Source organism: Mesocricetus auratus, unplaced genomic scaffold (genome assembly GCF_017639785.1).
Source record: "Mesocricetus auratus isolate SY011 unplaced genomic scaffold, BCM_Maur_2.0 Super-Scaffold_100021, whole genome shotgun sequence".
Classification (NCBI taxonomy): Eukaryota; Metazoa; Chordata; class Mammalia; order Rodentia; family Cricetidae; genus Mesocricetus; species Mesocricetus auratus.
The window spans coordinates 26,251,682-26,279,093 of NW_024429202.1; the positions used below are offsets into that span (position 1 = coordinate 26,251,682).

At 39.5% G+C, this 27,412-nt stretch overlaps 1 protein-coding gene across 3 annotated transcripts in view; it reads right to left on the reverse strand.

Annotated features, from left to right (window-relative positions):
* Znf451 (zinc finger protein 451) overlaps positions 1 to 26,903 on the reverse strand; it is a 72,378-nt gene extending 45,475 nt beyond the window's left edge. For 2 of the 3 annotated variants that reach the window (XM_040729623.1, XM_005075418.4), the window contains exons 1-3: positions 26,769 to 26,903; positions 26,151 to 26,234; positions 16,758 to 16,838 (exon numbers count right to left, since the gene is read on the reverse strand). In XM_040729623.1, the coding sequence (XP_040585557.1) occupies positions 16,758 to 16,838; positions 26,151 to 26,234; positions 26,769 to 26,789 (186 nt within the window). In that variant the 5' untranslated portion in view covers positions 26,790 to 26,903. Of the gene's footprint in view, positions 1 to 3,628; positions 14,979 to 16,757; positions 16,839 to 26,150; positions 26,235 to 26,768 lie in introns of those variants that run through there. The other variant, XM_005075420.4, reaches the window with a different exon arrangement.
* Positions 26,904 to 27,412: the final 509 nt, after the last annotated feature.

Below are 27,412 nucleotides of genomic sequence, written 5' to 3' on the forward strand. Positions count from 1 at the left end.
GTAATGAAGGAAGCACACACCAGCTTTGACACCTTTGCCAATTTTGAAGTCAGCAACATAAAATTGGAAAATATTTTAAGTATTTTCTCTTTAACTGAGGGAAGATAAATAATATGAGGCAGGCTTATTAGTTACAATGGTACTATTAGTAGTATTTGTCACAAATCTTCTGTCTGAGGGTCAGAAGAGCTAGCTAAAGCTAAAGGCATAGCTCAGGTAAAGCACTTGTCCAACCAGATCACAAAACAGAATATGGCAAGCTGCTAATTAGAGCCAGACATGAATGATGTTACCACTCTCTCAAGAATGACACATTCCACTGCTAGAGGTACAAAGTGAGGAATGGCCACTAGACCTCGCTGGTTTATAGTGGTCAAGGGTTACAGGAGAACACACTGGCCCTGAAAAACAGTGGTTAGAAAGTTTGCTCAGAGATCACAGGAAACACCCACTCTACACAGCAACATAGCAGGTAATCTAAGGAATCAAAGAACCTACATACCAATTAGATTATCAGACTCCAGAGAAAGAAAAACTTCCACCACCTTGTTAGTAACTGTGGCCGTTTAATCTTCACTGTCAACTTGAATGAGTTAGAATCACCATAGAAACTCGCCCCTGAGAATGTCTACAAGGGTGTTCCTACTGAAGATGCAATGGCAGTTTCCTGTTCCTGCCATAATGGACTATGCACTCAAACTGTGAGCCAGATAATCATTTCCTTCCTGAAGGGGATCTGTCAACTACATTACAACAATGAGAAAGTAGTTAACAAGAGTCCAACTACTTTCAAGTGAACAAATTTCAGGACAGATGGAATTTTTTACATGTTTCCTTAAAGGGGTTCACAATTCTCAGGACTCACGAACGCCAAAATGCTGTTGTGATTTAATATGAAGTCACAGAATAAAATTCTAGAATTTCCCATACACTCAGGCTGGATTTACAATTGGCTTTTGCTTGAATTATCATTTATATTCTTAGATCCTTTCTAAAAGATCAGGTTTTCAGGTGTGTAACTTACCAAGGTTACATTAAACTAACTGAATCCACAGAAGAATGATAGATTTTAAGTTTTGTTTGGAGTATTAGTAGCTATAGCATCTCCAGGACTGCACATCTTGCAGTACTCACCAAGGTCACATTGGACTAACCTCTGTATATGATACACAGTATAACACAAAATCCTACTAATCAATAAAGTGATGCTAAATCTACATCTTAATATCTTTCTTTTCTATCACACATACACATGTGTGAAAATAATACCATATAGCAAATCTAGAAAATCATAAATCAAAATGTCTATAGCCGTCATGTCTGTCTCTTCCTTTCATACCTATTTTCTAATTTCCCTACAATGAGGACATGCAATGAAATTGTTAACAAACCTATTGATGGCCAAGCGTAGATGAAGACAGACTGTGTTAGGGCTTTTAATCTTTTGTTACTTGGAAATACCTAGAGAAAAAAATTATTGGATTACAATTTCCCCAAGACCAACAGAAGCATATTAATTGAGTCTAGGTGTAGTGGTGAACATGCCTGTAGTCTGAGCTGCTTGAGAAGTGATGAGAAGTTTAAGACCATTCATGGATACCAGCCAGACAGTACAGTAGGTGCCTCATAAACTAAGAATTAAGATAAGTGACTACTGGCAGGTTTAGTGACTACTGTTGGGAAGGTATTTTCACAGCTTTGAGACCAAGTACCACTACCATTTTAAAGCAAAAGACTATTTGGTTAAACCAGTTAGTATTTTTTGTGTTTACTTATATATGTGCTTTTCTAATATGTGTTTCCCCCTATGTTTCCCAACTCTTAGGCTCCAGTGACAACCTCTTTAAGCTTCCCAAGTGGAGGGATGGCAACCCTGAAACCATGCCCAGCTCACATGAGCTTTTTGAAAACATCCAAAGCACATGCACTAACTTTGTATTTTAAGCATTAAAGGTACACATAACCAAAGTAAAAGCTAAATTTTAAAAATAATTCCTTATCTAAGTTAGAGCCCACTTTCCTCTGTCTGCAACAGAAGGCTTGCCCAATTATAAAAGCTTGTTCAATTATAAAGGTAGATCACTTCACAAATGTGTTTAAAAGGAAGCTGATTACATCCCCAAGGAAATTCTTATTAGCAGTTAAGTTTCTACCAGACTATCACCAATGAATGCCTACATAAATACTAACAGGTGAACTTTCCTTTAAAATTCATTTACAAATGCCTGCTTCTCAGAACACTGTATTCTCAATTCTGAAAATATATTGTTTAGCAAGCTAAATGCCACAAGCTTGCCAACTCTCCCTTAGTAATTAAGTGCTGTCCTACACTGAGTGCTGAGAACAGTACATCTAAAACCTGTTTTGTTTTTCCTTTTAGATACAAGGTCTTGCAACATAGCCCAGACTACCCTCAAAGTCATGGCAATCCACCATGCCTGGCCTCTTGAAGGCTAGGATTATAACATGAATATGTTTTATTAAGAACTTTGTCAGGTATGGTAGAGATGTGCTGGTAATCTTTCTCAGTAGTGGGAAGGTGGGAGCCCAGTTGAGGCCAGCATGGTTATATCTAAAACATTACCTAGAGTTTTTTTTCCAGCATCCCACCTCCTGTATTTTGGAGACAGTCTCATTTTGTGTGGTCCAGGCTAGTCTCAAATTTATACCAGACAATCCTCCTGCCTCAGCTTCCCAAATAATAGGATTACAGGTATGAGTTACCTTGATTGGCTATTTTGGGGTGTGGGGAGTACACCATCATACCCAGCCCAGAAATTCTCTCAATTCACTTCTCATACCACTTTCACCAAAAGATGAGCCCATTTGTTGTCACTAGCTAAATCAGTTGTTCAGAAATATTTGCCAACATTAATGCAATGAAACTATAAGGTTAAAGAAGTCTGCTTTGACAAGTCCTAGAAACAATGTTGGAAACCATGGGACTTTATGAAAGTAGCTTTTTAAATAATAAAAAAATACTTAAATTCTTAAATCATTGCTTATCTCTAAAAAGATGATCTTAATAGCAGTATTAAATTTTGTACATCCTACAGAATTTAACTAAAACATGAATGAACTACAGCCATGTTCCAGTTGAGGTAATTCTGTAATTATTTAATTCTGTAAAATAGAATAACTACCCACTTCTCGGGGTAATAGAACATGAGAAATGCACCCTATAAAAGCATCGCCTCAAGAAGTGCTCTCAACAACCATTTTCCGATCTGACTCATCAGAGGCACTTTCTGGCTTTGGACAAAGCCACTATAAGTGAAATAAAAATGTGTTGGCTATAGGAGATTGAATAGTAGAAGGGGTGCACAGAAAATGACCCATTTTCTGTACTTAGTTTCATCACCTTCTGTATAGGGGGCCCTGAGTTCAAAAAGCTGAAAGGAGAGACTAACTGCAAAACCATTATACATAAACCATCTGACTACCACATCTGGTTGGGAAGAATTCCTGAAACAAACACATTACCAAATTTAAAGCCTTTGTCACCATCATTCTAAAGCTCCAAGGTTGGTTTGCAATTTGTAATCCCAAAGTTCTGGGTACCAGAAGCCCCTTCTGCCCAATTTAGGATTCAAGCATCATCCCCAAAAAACATTTTGAAGGCAGCAAGTTTTCTCAATAATTTTATATCCAAATACAGATAAAACAGGAGATAAACACAATGCAAGTACAATATATATTCATTCATCACCCCCAGCAATAATTTTGAAACCAAGAAACCCTTTTTACAAAGCCATTTCCTTCCCATTCCAGTTTATTGTTCACAAATACAAAGTGCACAGAATATCTGCTTTATATAAACAAAGTCAAAAACAAACATGCAGATATACCCCATTCTGTACTTTATACCATCAAGAAAGCTGGTACCACCAAACCCATTAAGATTCTACCTGTCATATCTTTTGAGTAAACTGTTAATATCTTTCTATATTTTTTTCTAACGATAGACCCTCTTAGCACAGGAAACACAATGTGCATGCTCACAGGAGTTTATACAACTTTGGGATTTAAGAGGATTTCTAACTATCTTTGACTACGTGAAATTGTGGTAAAGGAGAGTTACTTTTAAACCCTGAGTGCCACTGTGATGCCTCTGACAGAGGAAAAGGAGGAAAGGGAGGAAGGAAAGCCAGGGAGAAGAGAGGGGAAAGGAAAAGTAAGCAGGACTAGGCACAGTGACCCATGCCAGTAATTCCCACAGTCAGGGTGCTGAAGCAGACCACTGCAGATCTGATGTTAGCCTGGGCTAGAATGTGGAAAGAGGACTTGGGATGGAACTATAAGGTGCTTGCCTACCATTGAACAAGCCCTGGGCTTGAGCCTCAGCACAGCACAAACCAACCATGGTTGCTCATGTCTGTTACCCTAGCACTCAAGAAGTGGAGGCAGGAGGATCAAAATTCTAGGTCATTCTCAGCTATACAGTGAGTTCAAAGTCAGTCCGGACTACACGAGATCCTGTATCAGAAAAATAAAATGAAAAGAGAAAAGAGAAGAAAAAAACAGGTTGATAAAAGTGTTTGGGGGCTGCTAGAATTACCACAAGCACAAAACACCAGTAGGTGCCAACTACAACATTCTTACAAATGTTTATTGTCTCCAACTCTACCCGGAAACAGTTCGTAAGTCAACACATTTAGCTGCTCTGAAGAAGGTACTGGCTCAGGACCCTATGCAGCTTCAGCCAGGAAGGATACCACATTCTGTGTCTTCAGTGCTCTCCACAAGCCTAAGTTCCCACTCACTGTTTAAGCTTCACAGGAAAGAAATGCAATACTGAGGTCTTTCTTGGGCTTAAATCATTTTAGATGGCCAGGCAGTGGTGGTGGACGCCTTTAATCTCAGCACTCAGGAGTTCGAGGTCAGCCTGATCTACAGAACAAGTTCCAGGATAGGCTCCAAAGCTACACAGAGAAACACTCTTGAAAAACAAAAAATGTAGATGTGCATAGCAGACACAGTATAAAATAGTTTCTGGAATACTTCCATAACCTTCAGGAAATGGCCACACAAGCAATACACTTTGAGTCACAGGAACTAACACAACTTCATGCATAACTTACCCTTTCTGCAGTTTAATTTCCTTCATTTCTGTTCCCCTAAAGGTTGCTCTTACAATTCTGAAGCCAGACATACTTCATGGCATTCTCAACTTCTTCCCCCTAAATGAATGGTTGCTTCTCCGACAGACCAACTACACCAACATCCTCCAAAGCTCAGCTAAGCCAGTTGGTGGAATGGCTTTTCTGACCTCTAGTGGCCCTGTTTCACTCCAACGTTTCACAGGCACTCCTGTGAATAAAGTAGTTACTACAGTGTATTGGCATTCAAAAGAGCACCTGACTCTTGGATTTTGAGGCGCAGTCCCATGGAGTGAGAATGCACTCCATTACCAGCCTTCAGTATACCCGTACCTTTCTAGAGCCTTGCCTGCAGACAATAGATACTGAGGTGTGACTGAAGGGCTGCCCATGTACCAGTGGATGACCCCATACTCTTGTACACATATGGGCAGCACTAAATGAAGGCAGTGGGATTTTTAAAAAGAGTCATTAAGTTGGGAGAGAGATTTGTTTAGGGAGGCCCAGGAAAGTAGGAGGGAGTGGGGGGGGGGGTTGAATAGGATCAAGATGGTATTCATATATGAAATTTTAAAAAGTATTCATTCATTTATACCCAAATATTATCCCATTCACAGGAAATCTAAGAATGCGGAACACCAAAATTAGTTATAAAATTAAATCTGTATCAGGCTTTAGTGTTTTTCAAAATATTTCCAGTTATTTATTATTTGGAGTCAGGGTCTATGGAGCCCTGGTTGTCCTGGAACTCACTATGTAGACTACCCTGTCTCTCCCTCCCAGTGCTGGCATGTAAAGGCATGTGCCACCATACTCAGGACCTAAAGTAGGGAAACTGAGGCTGAGATAATAAGTGACTTGCTAACATTGAAGTCAAAGCCTTTAGTGTTTTAAAAATCAAATTCTCTGCACCATTTCACCTTTGTTTCATTAAACAAAAATGGTACAAAAAAGCAAGCAATAAGAATTATGACTAAAACAATCAGTGTTGCAAGTGAATGGATTATGAGTTAAGTGTGGGAACAGAGGCTGTGAGCACTGTAAGAATAACCTTAGACCAGAACCTCAATGGAGAAGTGAAGATTGTTGCTCATCTGAAAAGTGAAATAACTAGAAATTAGTACCAAGTACTAACAAGAGTGCATGTATACAGATTTGTCTGTAAAAGACATGGCAGCAGGTGACCTCAGGGAGTTCTGCATCAAAGTGAAGCCACACCACTTGAACAAGTTACTTAATGACACTTCTGCACAAAGAGATGAAGGGAGTACATACAGGATACACATTCTGTCCTTGCCTTTCTTCCCAAACAGGAAGCTGAGAATTAAATCTTGTAATCAAGATCAAGGTGGTCTAACCATTCACAATACACAGAGCAATTACAGGTCATTAAAGAAATATAAATACACACACAATTCTGTGCTAAGAATCTGAATGAGGCTATTTACATATTAAATATACCTTACTTAATACAGAATGGACTGTATTCCAAACAGTTAAACAGCCACAAAGAAATAAGGTTTTGTTATTGTTGATTTATTTTTTCTTGATATAGGGTTTCACTATGTTGCCTTGGTTGGCCTGGGACTGGCCATATAAACCAGGCTGGCTTAGAACTGATATAGGGTTCTGCCTGCCTCTGCCTCCATAACACAGGTAAGGTATGGGCCACCATATCTAGCTAACAATGAAATGTTTTTCCAAACAATGCTTAGGATCTTTCCAGTTGATGCAGGAGGACTGCAAGTCCTAAGTCACCTTGGGCTATACAATGAAACCCTATATAAAAACACCCCCCACCACACACACACACACACATACACACACATACACACACACACACCAAATAACAACACACTCTGTGTCTTAAAGACTGGGGGTAATTTCATTCCATCATTATTCAGGTCAGTGTTGCCTAACTCACTGAAAGATAAAAAGGCTCCACAAGCACAGTAAGTTACACACACACTGCATTATAAAACAAAGAAGTGAATCAGCCATCACAGACACAAGGGGGAGTTCTAACTGTGTCCCTTCAAAGTGAATGCTGTGATGTCACAGATAAGGAAAGAAAACAAAAGGCATAGCATATAGTTCATGGGGAAGAAGCACATGAAAAGTTAGCCTTGTACCAGAACTAACAGAACCTCTAATACTTGAGTCATTTACTGTCAAAGTTGAATTTTTAAAAATGATCACAAAATATAGATTTATTTTCACTTATACCAAAGAGAAGAGTCAAGAAATACTAAACACAGTTTAGTACTCAAAAACAAAATCTAAGGTCTTCAAAGTTCTATGAGAAACCTGAGAACTCTGACCTCAAAAAAATCCAACCATCCACAACAGTTCCCTCAATAAAACTAGTAAAGCCCTTTAAAAAAAAAAGCTGGTTAACTTTAAACATATCAGAAATATACTATAAATTAATTTTATGATAATAAACATTAATAATATATACAGAATGCATCTGTGAAGAATGCACAATGGCTCACTCCTGTACTCCCAGGACTTGGGAAAGTGAGGTGAAATTATCTTGAAGTCAGAGCCAACCCAAACTACAGAGACACTGTATCAAAAGACAAAACCAACAGCAGCAACAAAAATACACATACACATATATAAATACATCTGAACTAAGAAAATGCCATTAAACAAGAGACATTAAAAAAAATGAAAGTTCAATAGTCAAGAAGCACTTCTAAGACTGGGTTACCAGACTATGTTTTTCTTTTTGAGACAGGGTCTCATGCAGTCCATGAGGGCCATGAACTCAATGTATAGCTAAGATGATCTTGAACTTCTGATCCTCCTGGCCCTACACCCTAAATGCTGGGTTTGAAGACATACCATTACTGGTTTATGCAGTACTGGGGTTTGAGCCCAGGGCATCCTGCACATTAGACAAATACTGTTCCTACTGAACTATATTCTCATCCCTGTATTTTTTAAGGATTTTAGAAAAAAAAAACTAAATACAGTCTTATCACAAATGCTTATAACTATTAAGCATACAAATTAAATGGCATTTAAATATACAAATTAACATCAACATCTTGGCTAGTAGGACGAAGAGTTCACACTTTGTAATTCCAGCACTTAAGAACATGAAGTAGAATTGGGGGGTGGCTGGGGAGGAAAAAGAGAGAGGGAAGGGAAGTGTTGGGGGAATTATGGGGGGGAACTTGAGCAAGCAAGCAAGGAAGAGGTGGGGAAATGGCTCCCTTGACAAAGTGCTTGCCACATAAGAATGAGGACACAAGTACCCATGTGAAATGCTGAGCACAGTGGCAATGCACCTATAATCCAGTATGAGAAGGGGGTAGGGTGGAGAATCCTGGATGTCATGGGCTAGTCAATCTAGCCAGCCCTGTGAACTCATGGTTAAATAAAAGATCCTGTCTCAAAGAAAGAAAATAGAAAAACACAAAAACTAAATAAGGAAGTCACCTGCCATCAACCTCTGGCCTCCAAGTGCTATATACACACATATTCACCACACACACACACACACACACACACACACACACACACACACACACACACACACTTCTGGCAAGTATACAATGGTAGAATTAAAAATACCAACATCAAAGAGATTAAGGGAAAATCAGATTTCCTTTTGGAAAAAGATTTTGGGAAAAGGAGAGGGTACCAAAAATCCTCACCAAGATGACATGACTAAAAGCCCAGCATGGTGCCATACCCCTGAAGTCCATGCCCTCAGGAGGTGAAGGCTGGAGAATCTTGTTTGGGGCAGCTTGAGCAGCTACCTGAAAGCCCCCTCTCAAGACACAACTGAACCGTGACCACCTCCACATCCTACAGAAAGTGAACACAAACTCCAGTAGTAAAACCTCAAGCATTACAAAAGTGCATTATAATAAAGTCAAATAAATAATGACACAGGAGTACAAAAATGGGACTCCACTAAGAAGAGAAAAAGAATTTAATAAAACACCATTCTCATCAATCATCCAAGAGGAGAAACTCCATAGATTTTAATGGTATATAAAACTTGTTAAATATGAAAAAAAGATTTGCATTCAATACAGCAATAATCAACATTCACTTACTGATAAGTTCCTTCTTTAAATTTAAGTGAAAAGAACTGACTAGTTTGTATGTCCACTAAAAACCATACAGAATCAATCTGACCAACCGAATGACATGCATACATAAGATGTATCCACAGTGACAATCAGTCATTGGTCTAACCACCAACAATAAGTACATAAGGATAAGTTTCAAAAACAGGGTAACTAGACAGTGCAAAACTGGGGCAAAGTATGCCTCACACTGAAGAAAACAAGTTATTTTGTTATTGCAATCTTCTACTTCTAAAAAGATCTAACCCATAATTTCAAGCCTTCAGCAGAATCCCAATTAACTACCTTCAAGAATGATGACTGTGTTGCTAACCTTTCTGTTCATCTTTATCAGTATCCAATTCTTCAGTGATAGGGAATTCTGGACTTCATCTTTTCAACCTCCTTCTTACAATACCTGAGAGGTATAGATCCTGGATGTATCAGGCCCTTAAGGATATTATCAATCAGGTCACTTAGGTATAATGTAGTAAAGTAGCCTGAAAGAATATATGCTGCCCTCAAAGTGGCATTTTGAAGGCTAAGTAAATAAATGCAATTATACTGATAAAGAAGCTGCCAGATTAAAAAGGAAAACAACAAAAATAGTTGTACTGACAAGAAAGCTGCCGCAGACTACTATATATATATAAATATGTAGTGCCATCAACTTTACTGTTTAAAATGTCCTTGCTTCTTCTATTCCGGTAAACACATCCATTAAGCAAATATAAGTTGTTTTACTATGGCTATGAACAAGGTTAGATGTAAGACAAAAGACTCAATCAGAAATTCTAGAACATGCAAAGAAAAGGGCTACTTTTATGTCTAGAGACAGAACCAATCACTAAAACTTAAAAAAGAACTTCTGTGACATTAACTAAATAAAGAGGGAGATTTATTCTATACCCTTCTGAAATTGGTAACAGTATTATAAAGAAAACAAATTAGCATTCAGAAGTACATTTAAATAGTGCAATTGTACAGATAATAAAGATAATTAAGTAAATCACTGTACAGAACTCACATAAATACCACATGAAAGGTTAGATCTTAAAACATAAGAGTAAAATTGAAAAAGGCACTTTATATAACAATAAATGGAAATAGTATTTCTCTATACATAGTAACTACAAAAAAAATCATATTGTCTTTAAATGCATCTTATGTCTAGTCAAGAAACGACATTTTGAAGGAAAGGGTCACTAAACACATCCCTTTTGAGAAAACCAAATCATTAAACTTTTAAGTATTCTAAGGTGTCTAGAAAAGCTAGTGATACTCTCACTCAGAAGTCAACCTAATAGGAAATTCTGTTGCAGGCTCTGCACATGGCAGACACAATCTAAAGGCTATATTCTACTGGACTGTCTACTGGGGTTGTCTCACTAGACCAAGTACCAACTTTTACTTTTAAAACGCCACCATCATCATTCAAGTATGCCAGAGTTAAAAAAAAAAAAAAAAGATAAAACAGGTGAAGGTTACTGGAATAGTTCTTTCTGAGTCAAGTAGCTATAGCTAAGTGTTCCCACCTTACCATACTCTGTCCACAAATAACTTGACTGCCAAACACTCCTATTAGGTTGTCTGTTTGGTCACCAATTTGGTGACTTCCTGGTAATTTTCACTTTCAGGAAAATTGAATTCTTTGGAGTTCCTTGGACATATCAATTAATGGTCAAGCAATGTTACTTTTACTTCATTAATGAATACCATAAACATCTAGGATGAGAGTAGGGCTATCCTAAAGATACTTAAGAGAATATAATAATGCAAAAATTATTAAAGTGCTAAATTTCATGTGCTTTTTTGCTGCTGTCTACTATAATTTAAACAGGGATGTGTACAAATAAATTAAGGGGGAGTACCAAAACAGTTTCAAAGAACACATCTCCAAGAATTATTCACTTTTGCTTCATTTTTGAACAGGAGTATCTCATAAATCGTATGTGATATGTAGCATCTAATTCGGGGCAAGATGGAAAAGAAGGAACAATCTGAAGTAGCCTGAAACTAATCAGAAACACTGCACAAAGCCACGTGCACCCTTTCCCCTGTGAAGTCTGGGTAGCTACTGCTTTCTCAGAAGAAACTATACTACTACCAGTATGGGCTACCTCTTTATAGCATTCATTATAACCTACAAAAGTCTGTTTTTCTGCAGTTCATTTGAGTTATACTTTAGAGAGCCCTGGTATGAACCCAAGGAAGTCAAAGTAAAATTTTGTTAACAATAGAAAAATAAGGTAAGTATTAACCCTACATACAATTTGGTTAAATATGCTAAATGATCTTGATAACTATTTCAAGTTTAGTCTACAAAGAAAACAAATAGGACCAATATAGTACCCTAAAATTATCTGACAAAGTAACTTCTTCCAAGTTGGGAAATCTGTGCCTTCAATCTACATGGCACAAATGAGAAGCAGCAGTCAGACCTGGTGGCACATGCCTTTATTTCCAGCACTCCGGAGGCAGAGGCAAGCAAAGTTCCAGGTCAGCTAGGTCTATGCAGTAAGACCCTGTCTCGAAAACAAGAGAAAGAAATGCAGATTAAGCAGAATGCTGACTATGGGTATGAGAGAAGGAATGAGTTGTCTAATGAATTACAAAAAGGTAAGCATCACAGAAAATGTCAACCACTATGATGCAAGAATCATGGTAAGAAGCAGAAGCTACATAAACCCTTAAGACAGTGCTATATTCCACTAATAGTATACCTAAAACATTTTGATCAAGCAGATTAAAAATGAAGAAAAAGCAGATGTTTGAACAACCAAAGTTACGTAATTACATTTGTGAAAAAATTATTTTTTGGCTGCCAAGTTACATTAGGCGAAGTGTTCAGACCTCCTCAAACTTGACACGTTTTCTACTTTAAAAGTCATGCAGTAAAGACAAGGACATAGGTGCTGATATATTATACAGCCATTGCCTTGAGATTAAAGAGATGACACTGTGGAACACGAACACAACTGAGGTATCTGCTGCCAGCTCCAGAAAGGTACAGAGTTAGTATTGGGAGCAAAATGTAAATCATCTCTCACAGGAGTTAGTCCAGTTGGATTACACGACAAATTAACCTAGTTAACCAAGACCATGTCACCAAAGTCTTGATTCCAGCCTTTCAAGAATTCAATAAATTATCATCTAGATATCCAAAAACAGCTGTTTATCTTGAAAACACCCAGTCACACTTTACATCTCAAGGATTTCTCAACGAAGTCTAGACTAATTACATCCCTCTTTACTTCAAGAGAGACCAGATTGTCAGGCATGTTTGGAATTCTTGCTCTTAAGAGTTCAGATTTGCATGCCTGGATGATAGGATAATATTCTGTATTTCCAGGGCCATGATGATACCTTTGTCTATTGTACTGAGGATGTAATGCACTATCAAGCTCAAAAGAGTCAAGTGCTTAGAAGGCCATCTTACTGAAAGGCCTACATTAGAGAGACTTTTATGCCTGAGTCTCATGGGTGGTTGACATGAGAGCTTGGTTAAGTCAAAGACTACTAGGACTGATGGCAACAAAAGCTATCTCACATGCAGTGTTATGATTAGTGATGGTGTGGTAGCCATCATAGTCAGGATGAAGATAGTTTAACTTTTCTACAGTGATGTTACAGATAGGAAAATAGTTTTTCCACTTTGAGTCCAAAAGTAGACCTGTGACATTTAATCATCCCAGTTATAAGTAAACTGGATTTGGCAACAATTTTAATGAATTCCAGCAGACATACAGCTTCATGGCTAATTCTCAAGTCTCACAGAGCTTGATAAAGGTATGAACTAGGATGAGCTGATCATCTTAACTGTAACAGATCTACCACTTTTTGATGACCCATCGAGCTGAAGCCTGAAGTTCCAGAAGCATTGATGACCTAAAAATGAAGGATTTATACTTCAGTTTTAGTAAACACTGATCTAGTAGCAAATTGTTTCCAGATCCAAAGCTAGTCCTCAGTTACCAACAAGATTTTCCTGAGGCAAGAATCTACATATTTTCTTTTAACTCCAGAAGATTCAGATTCCTGAGTACCCTTCTCTGGACTTATTTTGGAACAAAAATAATGGGTAAACCTCTGTCCAATACTCCTTAGAGCAAAGTCTCCATTTGGCCAATAAAGCTTAAGTCTTTTTATTATATACTTCATTCCAAAAGTCTAGAACTCAAACATCAGCTGTGATTATTCCAGACATGCACTCATTTTTTTTTGAGATGACCCCCAACCTGGGGAAGAACAGGCATAACAGGATTGTGGAAGGCTAATCTGCTAAACATCCACAGTATCAATTTTTATACCCATGTCGCTCTGGAGACTCTCCCTTTTTTCTGTATCTATAAGGGTGATTCCGGGGTTTGTACCAATCCCCTTTGGAGTACCCTCTGTTGTGATAATGTGCTTTCTGATCATGACTATAAAAGTATCGATGCTGAGTATAGTATTTATTGTGATCTTTATATTCATTTTCTTTAATACTATTGTCTTCTGCAACAATAGCATTCACATCTTGTCCAAAAAGCGATGTACCATCAAAGGGTAAGTGTAAGATCTTCTCCTGGGTTTTCTTAGTCAGAGATGTGAGTCGAAGCCAGGCCTGTCTTCTATAGTCTACTGCCATGGCCATAACTCTGACCACAGAGTCCATTATGTCCCTGGTGGTACAAAGCTGCCAAAGTCCTGCATCCATGCCATCAGATATTATACACCTTGCTTTTCCACGATCAAACTCCGGATCATGAACCAGATCTTCCATGTCTTCCCAAAGTTTACGCTGATACTGAGTCATATAGGCCATATAGCTGGCAGCTCGGGCTGCAATGGAAGCAGCATGGTAGAACCTACAACCCATGACCTCCATTTCTTTTGAGGTAGAGTCTAACGGAGATGTCGTGTTCCCTCTTTTGCTATGCTCTAACACATCTATAATGGGTCCCTCAGCTGGTGGATTTGGCTGAAAAGGAGATGTGTCCTTGGCCACAGGATATACCCTGTGTCCCATGAAGGAAGAAGGATGACAATCAGCAGGGTCTTTAAAAACTTCAGTGGTGGCAATTCTCAAAAGTGGATGCAATGGAGGAACCAAACGCTTTTTAGAGGTCATCCAATCAGGCTTCCCCTCACATGTTTCAGCTTCAGACTGTAAAGTCACCCTCTTTATAACACCTCTTTGTTCCATTCTCTTCAAAAGACCCGTGAAACTAGATTGCATGGGGTCAGTTGGCTGCCCTTTGTCATCAGCTGATGGAGATTTGCAATCACCCTCTTCTTCAACTGTGGATAAACTGTCCTCCTTAGAGGTGGAGATATCCCAAGGAACTGATGAGTTCTCACTTGGCCTAGAATGATGAAATCTAAAACAACTCCTGGACTGCAGATCACGTATGACTCGGGACATCTCAGCCACTTGCGTCTGGAGATATAGGATGGCATCCTGTCCATTCTGTGAAGTTGAAGACATCGTGATAGGTAAATCTTGTTTGACCTCAGAAAAAGCCAAAGACTCTTGGGGGACCAGAAGTGATGATGAAGGCATTGTCTGGTAATTTTGTGATTTAGGTGTCTCTGTTTCAGAGATATTAATATCTGAATTATTTTGATCATTTTTCTGGTTCTCCAATTGGTTCTCAACAGAAGAAGGTTGAGAAACTATTCTTTGTGGACTGTTGGCACAACTCCCAGAGGAGGAGCTGCTGTCTCCAATGGGAAGAGGAACACTGCAGCTAGAGCACATTTCTGGGCGATGATTCTCAGAGGGTGGCACCTTAGATTCAGGCATTCTCTGGGTTATCCACATGAACAAGAAAACCAAGGAAGAAAAAAAATATGCTTTTAATATGTTAACTTTCAAGTGCAGAGATGCATGTCCAGTAAGTAGAATTCAAATTTTATATTACTATAAATAAGCATGACAGAAACAATCCACTATAGGTCGGCAAAAGATAACAGAAGCCAAATGCACAGGATTTATTACCCTCAACCCCATACAAACTACAAGCATTAATGCTGAACATAAAAAAAAAACAGGATTATAAATAAAATCATTTTGGAGTTGGAAAGATGGTTCAGTATGTAAAGTGCTTGTCACACAAACACTGAGGACCTGAGTTTAGATCCCCAGTACCCACATAAAAGTGAGGCACACAATTGGACATCTGTAATTCTAGCTTTGGGGAGATGGATACAGGCAAATTCCAAACTCACTGGCCATACAACCTGCTCAGTCAGTGAGCTCCTGGTTCAACGAGAGCTCGTCAAAAGTAAAGTGAAATAGGAAGGTAGAAAAGAAAGCAACTGAAGAAGAGCCCCATGTTTACCTCTGGCCTTCACATGCATAAACACATGTACACTCGCACCCGCACACATCCATGCAAACATGCACACACACCACACAAGCAACAAAATTCCAGTCCATAGTACTATTCTACTCTGCTGCTTGATCCCAGGTTAAGATAAGATGCTGTGGTAAGGCCTCTTATAATAAAAACTAATAAAAGAAAAAAAAAGTCTGTTCAATATATAAAAGGCAGAGCTAGTACAAGATAATGATGGCAAAGAAAATTTGAACAAAGTCTTACTGAAACGGAAAAAGAAACAAACATTTAAAATTCCCTCAAATGGAGTCATTTTAAATCTCCTTAAGAACTGTTATTAACTCCCCATGAATAGCCTTTCAGATGTATATTTCTGCTTTACAGTTTGTAGTTTCAAGGAACTTACGTATTTGTTACTTCTTTCATCCTCACAACAACCCTGTGAGGTAGGATTTACTCTCATTTGAATTGAAAAACAAAATAAAGTAACACAATACTAAGGCTAAAACCAAGTGAGAGAAATCTCAAACTGACCAATTCTGATCACAGATCCAAGTCTCAAGTCCCTATATCATATAACAAGAAGGTCCTGGCCACCATAAGCAAGCAAGAGCCAGGAATTCTTTAATCCATCAAGAAAAACTCATTAACTGAAATTTGGGCTAAGTCAGTAACAAATGGAAGTCAACATTGCCATGATGTGTTCAAGCAATTAAACTGCCAGAGTAAGACACTGGTTTAAAAGGTCAACCCTAAAAGTAGCAAGTCACATGTACCAGTCCTAAGAATGGGAAAGAGAAGGGTAAAAGGAAGGAAGACTGGATCATTTATCAGCTCTAAGTCTCACATTCCATTTCCTAAAGGATCTGCACACATCCTTTCTCCAAGATAAGTTTTCTGTGGCTACATAGCTCAAAAAGTAAAGAATTCAGTTATGTAAGTGTCAGAAAGGAGGGAGGTGGGGGTAAGCAAAAAGCTTGTGGTTTTTAATTATATTTTCCTTTATCAGTTACTACTCTCCAGTGTTAAGTTTCCTGTAAATTTAAGGAAGAGCTGATAGAAGCAAAAGACTCCTTTAACTACCGATGCTGGCCCATCCTAAGAAATGAACATTTTTCTAGAGCACTGATGCTCTTAAAGACGGCCATTATTGCTTTCCTCACTCGTCAGAAAACAAAACAAAACAAAACAAAAACACTCTTAACTGACACAAGTGAAAAGGTTTGAATCAAATGTAATGTACTTACATCACTATGAGAGGTACTAGGCTCTTCATCATCACTGCTGACCAGATCAATATACTCAAGAACAGGTCTTAACGGTCCTTCCTATAAAAGGAATTGAGGAAATTCATATCATGAACATCATTTAAACCAAACCAGCATTTTACACAATGTTATTTGGTGGGATTGGATCTGACAAGGAAGGCATACAAGTAGCAGGAAAACACACACACACACACACACACACACACACACGCACGCACACACACACACACACACAACAAACAAAAGTAAAGTATTCAGAGTACATTTTTTTATTTAAAGTGACTGAGCCAGGCATGATGGTACATGTCTACAGTGCTAAGCAGTTTAAAAGCTGAGGCAGGAGAACTACGAATTTAAGAACAGTTAGGCTATTGCACAGCAAGTTCCAGACCACCCAGACCTATAAAGTGAGACAGTATCTTTAAAAAGAAAATTAAAAACACCTAAAATTTGCAGCCTAAACCCCTGGCGACACAGGTACTTTGGCCCAGCACATTTCAGAACTAGAATGAGTATCAATAGTTTATTAAGATACCCAGGTTTATATACCAGAGTACATAGCACAAAACATGGAGATCTTTGACCAATGACTTAACTTCATTTCCCCAAACTTAAGACAGTAAAACATTAAACCCAGATTCTTCTCCAATCTTCTTCCTACTCTTATCAGACTTAAAGCCCAAATATCAGTTCTATATGCAAAAGGAATTAATAAATAACATTACTAGGAATAACATTAATATAGGAATACTACAGAAGAATATAAAAACTGGGAAAGCAAGATAACTAATAATTACTGACAAATAAAATACAACTAATATTGGTGATGGTAAAAAGACTGAAATATACCTAAGATAATCTGGGTACAATGGGAAAAAAAATAGATGAGAAAATTCAGATCTTATCCCAAAGAACCAAAACCAAACAAACAAAAACCAAAATCATGGAATCAAAGATCAAGTGACTGGAAATATACTAATGCCAGCATTGCAGATATGCACAAACAAAGGTGCTTGGCCAACTGGACATGCAGACCTGTAATATAGGTGTATAAAATCTAATACACTGGAATAACAAGGGGAAGGGGAAAAGGAGTAAAACACAATCGATATTAAAGAGTTCCTAGAATGAAGAAAGCTGCTTGTTGTAAATAGAAGATAAGATTGTCTAGTTCAAGATTCTTTTCTTCTCGATCGTCATCTGTTTTTCTCTTAGGTTTTAATAAACCACAAATTACTATCCAGTGAGCAAAACTTTATGATCATGAAATGTAATAAAGGAACTGGGATTTTTTGCTCAAGCTATTAAGATGAAAGTCCAAGAAGCAGAAAAAAAGAGGAAAATAGCACAAATCATATGTCATTAGAGCTGTGTCATCTACTTTAAGACTAAAGCCTACCCTTGGTATTGACACTGACCAAACATTCCGTTATATATGTTCTACTTTGAAGATGAAAATGTATCTGCTTTTACCATTCATATTATCACCATTGCTTGGATTCTTCAAGCAATGTTTATTTAGGAACTTGTTAAAATGTATTATTATATTCCACTTTCTGGTTTATTTGTTTCTGATAGAGGGTTTATGTAGCCTGGGCTGGCCTGGAACTTTTTTACATAGTCCATTCTGGCCTCAAATCACAGTCCTCCTCAGCCTCCCAAGTACAGGGATCACAGGCATTATGGTTGTGTGCCATCAGGCCTGGCTTTTAAGAACTTAATACTGTACAAAGAAATAGCCAATCAAGAAAGTCTCCAGATATCCAGAAATACAGAGGCATAGGCAGAATTTCCATAAACTGAGTAATGAAAAAGGGAAGTTAGTCTGGTACACACCTATAACCCCTGCATGAAGAGGCAGGATAGTTAGGATAGAGGCAAGTACAGGTCAGCTGAACATTAAAGAAAACAAAAATAAGCTGGGCATGTACAGCACAGGCTTGTAATACAGAACAATGGCTACAAGTTCAAGGCCAGAACTAAAGAATAGCTTGCAAGGGACTGGTGGTGGAAAGCTTAACACGCACAGGGCCCTGGAGTTCAACTCTTGGTACTAGGGGAAATGAAAACACTTAAGTCAGGTGTAATAATATCCATCTAAAATCCCAGCATTCAGGAGGCAGAGGCAAGAGGGTTATTAAGTCTCCAAAACAAGCCTAAGCAAAATGCTGGCTCAAACATAAAAAAAAATTAATAATTCTTAAAACTGTATCTGAAAATATATTGGATGGCCAAAAATAAGAACAGATAGATAAAGCAAGACTACCACAAGTTTGCTACTAAATCATTTCACTGATATGCAACTGTTGCTGAACTAGAAAAGGTAATTTCATATACTTTGTGGTAATTAAGACAAAAAATGAAAAATAACCAGGACAAATGAAAATATAAGAGGGGGGAAGTTTACTCATGCAACAAATAATTACTGACTTACAAGCAATAGAATGCAACAGGGAAAAGAATGTGATGATTAATTTTGACTCTTTCTTGACAGAACTGCCAAGACCCACCCCTACTCTGAGCAGCAGCATCCTGTGGCTGGTAAAAGGGTGCAGAATTTCTGCTCCCTGCCTGTGGACACATACCAACAGCTTCTCTATTTCTCTTTCTTTTTTTTTTTTTGGTTTTTCGAGACAGGGTTTCTCTGTATTGTTTTGGAGGCTATCCTGGAACTCGCTCTGTAGACCAGGCTGGTCTTGAACTCACAGAGATCCACTTGCCTCTGCCTCCCAAGTGCTGGAACTAAAGGCGTGTGCCACCACCGCCTGGCTTCTGCTTTCTTCTCTATTATGTGGACTGTGGGCCAAAATATACCCTACACTGTATAAGCTGCATGTCAAGTATTTGATCACAGCAATGAGAAAAGTAATTAATACAGAAGACATTAGAAAATGAAAGGAAAAGTAATTAAAAGCATGTCAAAGAAAAAATCTTATATATAAGTAGAGTACACTTTTAACTAATTTTCACTACAGATACAGAATAATTAGCAGTAATCCTCCTGCCTCAGCCTCCTGAGTGTTGTGATTATGGTGTGTACCATCACACTCTGGCTTATCTTGAGATAGGATCTCACTCCCTACAGTGCCCAGGCTGACCAGGAATTCCGTGTGTTGTTTATATCAATAGCTACCCTCAATCTTCCCTGTGCTTAGATTTCAGGCACTCACGGAGACCAATTTCTTTCTTATCTTTACTTAAAACTGTTTGCCATACTGAATTTGAGGAATCAAAACATTCATTGCTCCAGTTATTCTACTCCTAATCAATAAAATTTATTGAGCCCCATGCCAGGCTCTGTGCTAAGCTTTCCAAATTATACCATCCAATTTCCCTAACTACTTTACAGAGATTCTAATTACTGAAATCATCCTATTATAGAGATAATAAAACTGAGTGACACATACACAATTGGTGTGCGGTCACTATTAATTCAGAGATACTTTAAGGTACAAATCAAATTTTTAAAAACTGCTGCTTATTACCTAAGTTTCCAAGTCAACATCTTCCTTCATTTAGTAAAAAACAAAACAAAAGGCCAGGCATTGGTGGCACATGCCTTTAATCCCAGCACTTGGGAGGCAGAGGCAGGTAGATCTCTATTGAATTTGAAGTCAGTCTGGTCTACAAAGTGAGCTCCAGGACAGGTTCCAAAGCGATACAGAAAAAACCTGTCTCAAAAAACCAACAAAACAAAACAAAACAAAACACTACTGCCTATATTATATTTTATGTTGCCCAATCAAATAAGTTACTAATCCCCCAAGAAGTGATGTTCATAATACAAATACGAAAAAAGATTATTTCCTACAATATTTATGATTGCCTATGCCTGCATTAAGTACAAAAGCATGTGGTCCTTCGATTATAAGGTATTTTATCTCAAGTCACACTACCAATTAGTAGCAGTCTTTATCTCCTCTTGTACCAATACAAAATAAGGATTCAACTCGAAATGCCATTACAATTTAGCAGCAGAGGCTCATGAAGAGTATATCAGAACACAGGAGAATATTCTAAGTTTTAAAATATATTTCAATAAACTATTTGCATTTCCTTAATTAAATAACAACTGTCAAAATGAAAACCACCAATTTTTCTATTTAGAAAGAGATGTTAATACATTAACTATCATCCACAACTGTTTTACTTCAAAGAAAGAGAAGTTAGGGTCACATCTTATTTCTGCAGTCCTGCCTATTTAAAACTTTCAGATGGTTTCCAACTGCCTACTTTTTGTTTCATATACAACCCCTCACTCAAGATGTGTATATGGCCCACCTTTCTCTCTCCCACCTTAAAAACTAAATATAAAAGCACCTTTCTCCAAAATTACACATAATTATGTTCTTTCATTTTTATGCCTTTTCTTTTTCTATTCATAATGCCATTTTAAATATTCAAATATCGCCGGGCGTTGGTGGAACACGCCTTTAATCCCAGCACTCAGGAGGCAGAGGCTGGCGGATCTCTGTGAGTTCGAGGCCAGCCTGGTCTACAGAGTGAGTTCCAGGACAGCCTCCAAAACAATAGAGAAACCCTGTCTCGAAAAACCAAATAAGTAAATAAATAAATATTCAAATTTCTGGGGACATAGCACTTAACCAGCAAGCAGAAGGTCCTAAAGTCAATCCCTACTACCACCCACCCACATATACCCTCCCATCCACACCCATCCACCCATAAAATCAATAAAATTAACCAACCACTACCTATAGCAAACTAATAAACCATAATTTCTTATGCCTTTTCTGTATGTGTGTGTTGTCTGTGTACGTGTATGGCATGTGTGCATATATGAATACAGACACATGCCACTATTGGCATGAGCACATCAGAGGACACCTTCCAAAGTTCTCACCTTCCACTCTGCTGGGACAGGGTCCCTCTTGTTTCAGCTGTTGTACAGGTTCCTCAACTCTAGATGGCTGTAAATTTGGGATTACAGATGTTTGATTGCCATCACATTCATTTATTTATTTAATTTATTATTTGTAATGGGGGTTCCAAGGATAGAATTCAAGTCAAGTGCTTTTACTCATTAAGCCATTTCCCTGGACTCCTTGTGTCTTGTCTTTTTTTTTTTTTTTTAATAAAAGAATTTTCTATTAGGGCCATTTTCTTCTATCTCATTTCTGCACTAAAACACTGACATTCAAGGATAGGACATATTTCACTCAAATATACAGATCTAACATCAAGAACATACAACTTTGCATTCTAAGCTTTCATACTGCTTTGCTTAATGATTTATAGGTAGTCTAAGAAACCTAGTTTCTAGTTGATGCTTCTGGTCAACTAGAAAGATGGCTCAGTGGTTAAGTTCATACTGCTCTTCCAGGGGACCCAAGTTCAGTTTCCAATCATGTGGCGACTCAATAACACCTGTAACTCCAGCTCCAGGAGGTCTCTGCAACTACACCCAAGGCAGACATTACATACACACAGTTTTAAATATATCATTTTTAAATAATGTTTCCTGCATGTATCCTTCCTTTCTGCTGTAGAAAGATGTATTAATGTTCAATCTCGGTGCTCAGGTTTATAAAATTATGTTTTTAGATTCTGAATCTCTTCAAAACTGTCATGTTATGAAGATTATGATAGGTTCCCAGCAGTTTGTATGCCTTTATTCCTAAAGTAGCACTGTGAACAATCCTGTTAGCAGTTACTTCAGTCAAATTTTTCTGGAAGTAAAAAAATTATAAAGGATGTCCCATTTCAAAAGAAAACATGAATTACAAATTGAATAAAGGACCAGATTTCTAAACAGAAAATGCAATTAATTGACAGGCAGAAACAAAAAGTTCTTATCAGTGTTATTCTCTTTCTTGATTTAGACCCTGTCCTAACAAAAATCAACTCGGGGAGGAAAGGGTTTAGTTCATCTTATACTTCCAGGTCACAGCCCAGTTCTGAGGGAAGTCAGGCAGGAACTTCAAAGCAGGAACTGAGAAAGTATGTCTCACCACCCCCCATGCACAGCTAGCTTTTATATCCAGCAAATAACCACCTGCCTAGACATATACTACTCAGAGTAGGTTGGGCCTCCCTTCAAACATCAAGAGAATGCCCCATAGTCAGGCCCACAGGCCAGTCCAATCTAGGCAATTCCCCAACTCAGGCTCCTTCTTCCCATGTGACTAGTTATATCAAGTTGACAATAAAAACTTACCAGTGCAAACACCACTTATAAAATTGTATTGCGTTGGAAGGACTGGAGAGATGGCTCAGCACTTAAGAGCACTTGTTGCTCTTGCAGAAAACCCAGACTGCATTCCCAGCACCCATGCGGTGGTTCACATCTGGGTCCCAGCAACCACACGGTGGCTTATAACCATCCACAACTTTAGTTCTCAGGAGATCTCTTCTGATCTCTGTGGGCACCAGGCATGCAAGTGCTGCTATACATATATACAGGCAAAACAGTCATACACATAAAATACATTTTTAAAAGATGTTAGATTTATTACCTTTGCAAATATCATTCAAGGGCACCTATGAAAGATGTACTTCCCTGAATATTTCAAGAAAAGTTAAACAAAAGGATTCATTTTTGCATCTCCAGGTCTACATTACTACTTTCAGCACACTTTTATGACTTAGTCTACATTCATGAGACACAGAGAGTCTCCTGTCCAATGGTAGCTCACTCCTGCGCAACTTTGTCATACATTAATTTTGTTATAAATTACAAGCTAGCTGGGTGGTGGTGGCACATGCCTTTAGTCCCAGCACGATCTCTGTGAGTTCAAGGTTAGCCACCTCTACAGAGCCAGTGCCAGGATAGGCTCCAAAACTACACAGAGAAACTCTGTCTCAAAAAACATAAATAAATAAGCTGATAATCAAAACCAAATAAATCAACAAGTTATATTACAATGTAGTTTGTACTGAAACACTCAGACAGAAACCTGGTTTTCATCTTTACTAGATAAGACCTACCAAAAAATAGAATTGTGTTACAAAGAGCACAAGATTCTGTTTCTGGAGACTTTCATCTTTCACCATGCAGCACACAGCAAGTCTAGAACTTCCTAAGTAAGTGGCTCAGACCATACTCCAATTCAGGCTCCTTCCACGATGACCTCCCCAGTGCAAGATTCTAAATGTATCTTAAAATGAAACTATCACTAATCATTATTTAAATGATAGCACTTATATGCTCAGGCAAAGATCTATACATTATACAAACTTTATTCTTGATGCAAAGACAGAAGTACCTTTGCACATTTAAAATAAAACTTAAGTACTACTTTTGAAATTCCTATCAACAACCGGGTGTTGGTGGTGCACGCCTTTAGTTCCAGAACTCGGAAGGCAGAGGCAGGTGGATCTCTGTGAGTTCGAGGACAGCCTGGTCTACAGAGCGAGTTCCAGGACAGCCTCTAAAACAATACAGAGAAACCCTGTCTCGAAAAACCAAAAGAAAAAAATCCTATCAACAAACACTTGAATTAACTAGTTACAAGCTATAATGATATTTTATTTCACAAGATATAAAACATTTACTTCCCCTCCCCGCCCCCCCTAACAGTGTTTCTCTGTGTAGCCCTGGCTATCCCAGAACTCACTTTGTAGACCAGGTGTCCTCAAACTCAAGATCCATCTGCCTCTGCCTCCCTGAGGGCTGGGAATAAAGGCATGCGCCATCATGCCCCACTACAATTCACTTTTGCAACCTTACTCTTTACATATTCTATCAATTTCTCAAAAGGCCATATTTTATATTGAAGAGTTACTCCTTTTACTCTTGCATGAAACATCAAGGTAAATATTCTGCTCACAATTACACTGTAATTCAAGTACAATCTGAAATACCTGTCATAAAAATCTTTCTCATAGCACATTCATGCTGGAGGGGTAGCATATTCATTACCAACATTCTCCTTTCTCCAAAATACTTCAGTCTACTAGGAAAAAAGGAACAAAACACAATGTATCCACAAACCTCAGTCCAGATCCTCAAATTGAAAATGAAAAGGACAGAGTGCAATGTATGATGGAAAAACTGCCAAGAAAATAATCTTATGAGGACTTCTCTCAAAACAACCCCACTAAAACATCATACACAATGGATTGCCACAATGGCTCAATGTTGGGTAGGATGTTCTTTATGGATCACTGCTTTGTAGTTAGCCAGAGCTTCCATATACATATCAGGTGAACAATAAAGAACTATACAGCTTTTATAACAGGCTGTAGCTAACTACACCATTTCAGGAGAGCTGTAAAGGCTGCAAGAGCAGGAATAGTCGCTGGCTAGCTACTATTTTAGGAAGAGCCAACATACGAACTTAACCACTATAGGTGAAAACTACCCAAAGCCATAGTCTTCCCCTTAATCATCACTTTATGAAGTGTTGAGAGATCCAAATGTCCCAAGTTGTGTTCCAAAATGACAATACCTAGGCTCTGCCCTGAATTCCTGATTCAACAGATCTGGAGTGGGCCCAGGAATCTGCCTGCTCACATTTAATGCTGGAAAACTACTGTTCCCAAAGGAATAAACTTAGAAAAACAGAGCATTGCTGCAGGTGATGCAGGACTCTTCATTGTGACCTGCAATTGTACTGTGCTGTAACAAGATGACCTCAGAAGTTAGGGGCATCCTCAAGCTATCTTAGAAAATACATCACACTGAGATGCTGGGCTCAATATTTCTTTTTTTTTTTTTCGAGACAGGGTTTCTCTGTGTAGCTTTGTAGACCAGGCTGACCTCGAACTCACATAGATTTGCCTGCCTCTGCCTCCAGAGTGCTGGGATTAAAGGAGTGTACCACCACCACTGCCTGGCTGATGCTGGGCTCTTTATAGGCCTTTCCTATCTCCTTGACATTAACTAGCCCTGTGTATCTACATTTGGAATTCACTCAAGTCTCATTTCAAAACAAAAAACCAAAAAGCAGTCTTTTTTTTTTTTTCAAGACAGGGTTTCTTTGTGGCTTTGGAGACTGTCTTGGAACTCCCTTGGTAGTCCAGGCTGGTCTCGAACTCACAGAGATCCGCCTGCCTCTGCCTCCCGAGTGCTGGGATTAAAGGTGTGCACCACCAACGCCCGGCCCAAAAAAGCAGTCTTAAGAGACCAGACTTCCGTCCCAAGTACAAAACGGTCAGATTTAAGTGAAGATCTGGGAGGGGCCACTGCGTGCATAACAATTCTTTAGGCCATCCACTTTGTGAAGCCGACTGTAATTGTTCCGGTATCCCTTCAGGGAAGTATCCAGGCATCTTGTCAGGTAAATGTCCTACTCACCATTGTGTGGCAGCTATTCGACATCCATGACTATCTGTTGAGTGATGGATTTAGTCACACAATGGCTTACCATACTCTTTCAGTCCAGAAAACCGCGACTGTCAGCCTCTACTTACACTAACAAACTGAATGTCATCTTCATTTTCATCCGTTGTTGACTCAGATGCCTCAGGCCCAGCTGGTGGGGCAGATTCTATTATCTATAAACAAAAGCCAAAACACGCTTATCTATTCAGTCACACACTAGTAGGAAGAAAAAAAAATTTTCCCCCCAAAAAGAAACGAGTTAAGACAAAAGCCCCAGAGGGAGCTGCGCGATCACGCACAAACCCGGCTCACAGAACTGCATGGAGGCGGGTTTTGCTAAGGCGTCTTGGGAGCTGCAGAGAGCTAGCCCTCCCAAGCGGGCTGCCACAATTCCCCTCCCCGCCTTCTCCAGGTGCAGGGAGGGATGCAGGCTCTAAAGCTCCAGGAACCGGGACGCAGGCTTGTAAAGCAAGGACAGCCTGCCTCTAACCGTCTCTCACCCTCGGGGCTGCGGCTGCCACAGCTAGGGCGGCCGGGGGCTGGGGGCGGCCGGACCGCCATTGTTGAGGGCTCCACGCAGACGGGCAGCAGGCCTGGAGGCCCCGGCAATCGCCGCAGGCCGCGGCCCGGCTGAAGCCCTCGGCCTGTAAGACAAACCATTCGGGGTCGGGCTCGGCCGAGCCAAGGCCCGGGCCGCCACCACTCACCTCCGGCCCTGGGTCTCCCATTTCTCCCACGGCCCGTCAGCACCACGCTCCAGTCGCTGCTGCTGCTGTTCCCGACGCCGCCGCCACGACTTCCCTCTCGCCCTGCGCCGCCCGACCCGCCCTGCGTGAGCGCCCACGCAGATGACGCCTCAGGCCGCGGGGACGACGCCGAACCGCTAGACCCCAAGCGCGGTCTCGCTGCCGCTAGCTTCCAGCGCCGCTTTGTACGTTCCCCGCCTTCCTCCCGCCCCGCAAAGGATCCTGGGAGTTGTAGTTCCCGCCGGCCTCGAGGCCGCCGACCGCGTGGCAGGGAAAGCGGGCGAGGACCAGGAGCATGGCGCTCACCTGCAGCTCCGGAAGATGGAGGAGCGGGTGGCGAGGGTCCTGGCAGAGTTTTGAGTCCACGCAAAATCTCGTTCTGCTGCCGCCTTTTACTTGAGAGACACTGGCAGGGAAAGAGCTCCTCTGCAACAAGCGGGGCGGGTGAAAAAAATGGAGGGCTTTTTCCTTTTTATATCTTGGCAACGGTGGCGTTTGTGGGAGGTCGTTAATTCTTGCAGCAGTCTCCCAAAGTGACTTCCTTGTTCACAGGTCTCCAGACGGCCCATGATTCCTATAAACTAAAGGGGGCATTACTGATTAGA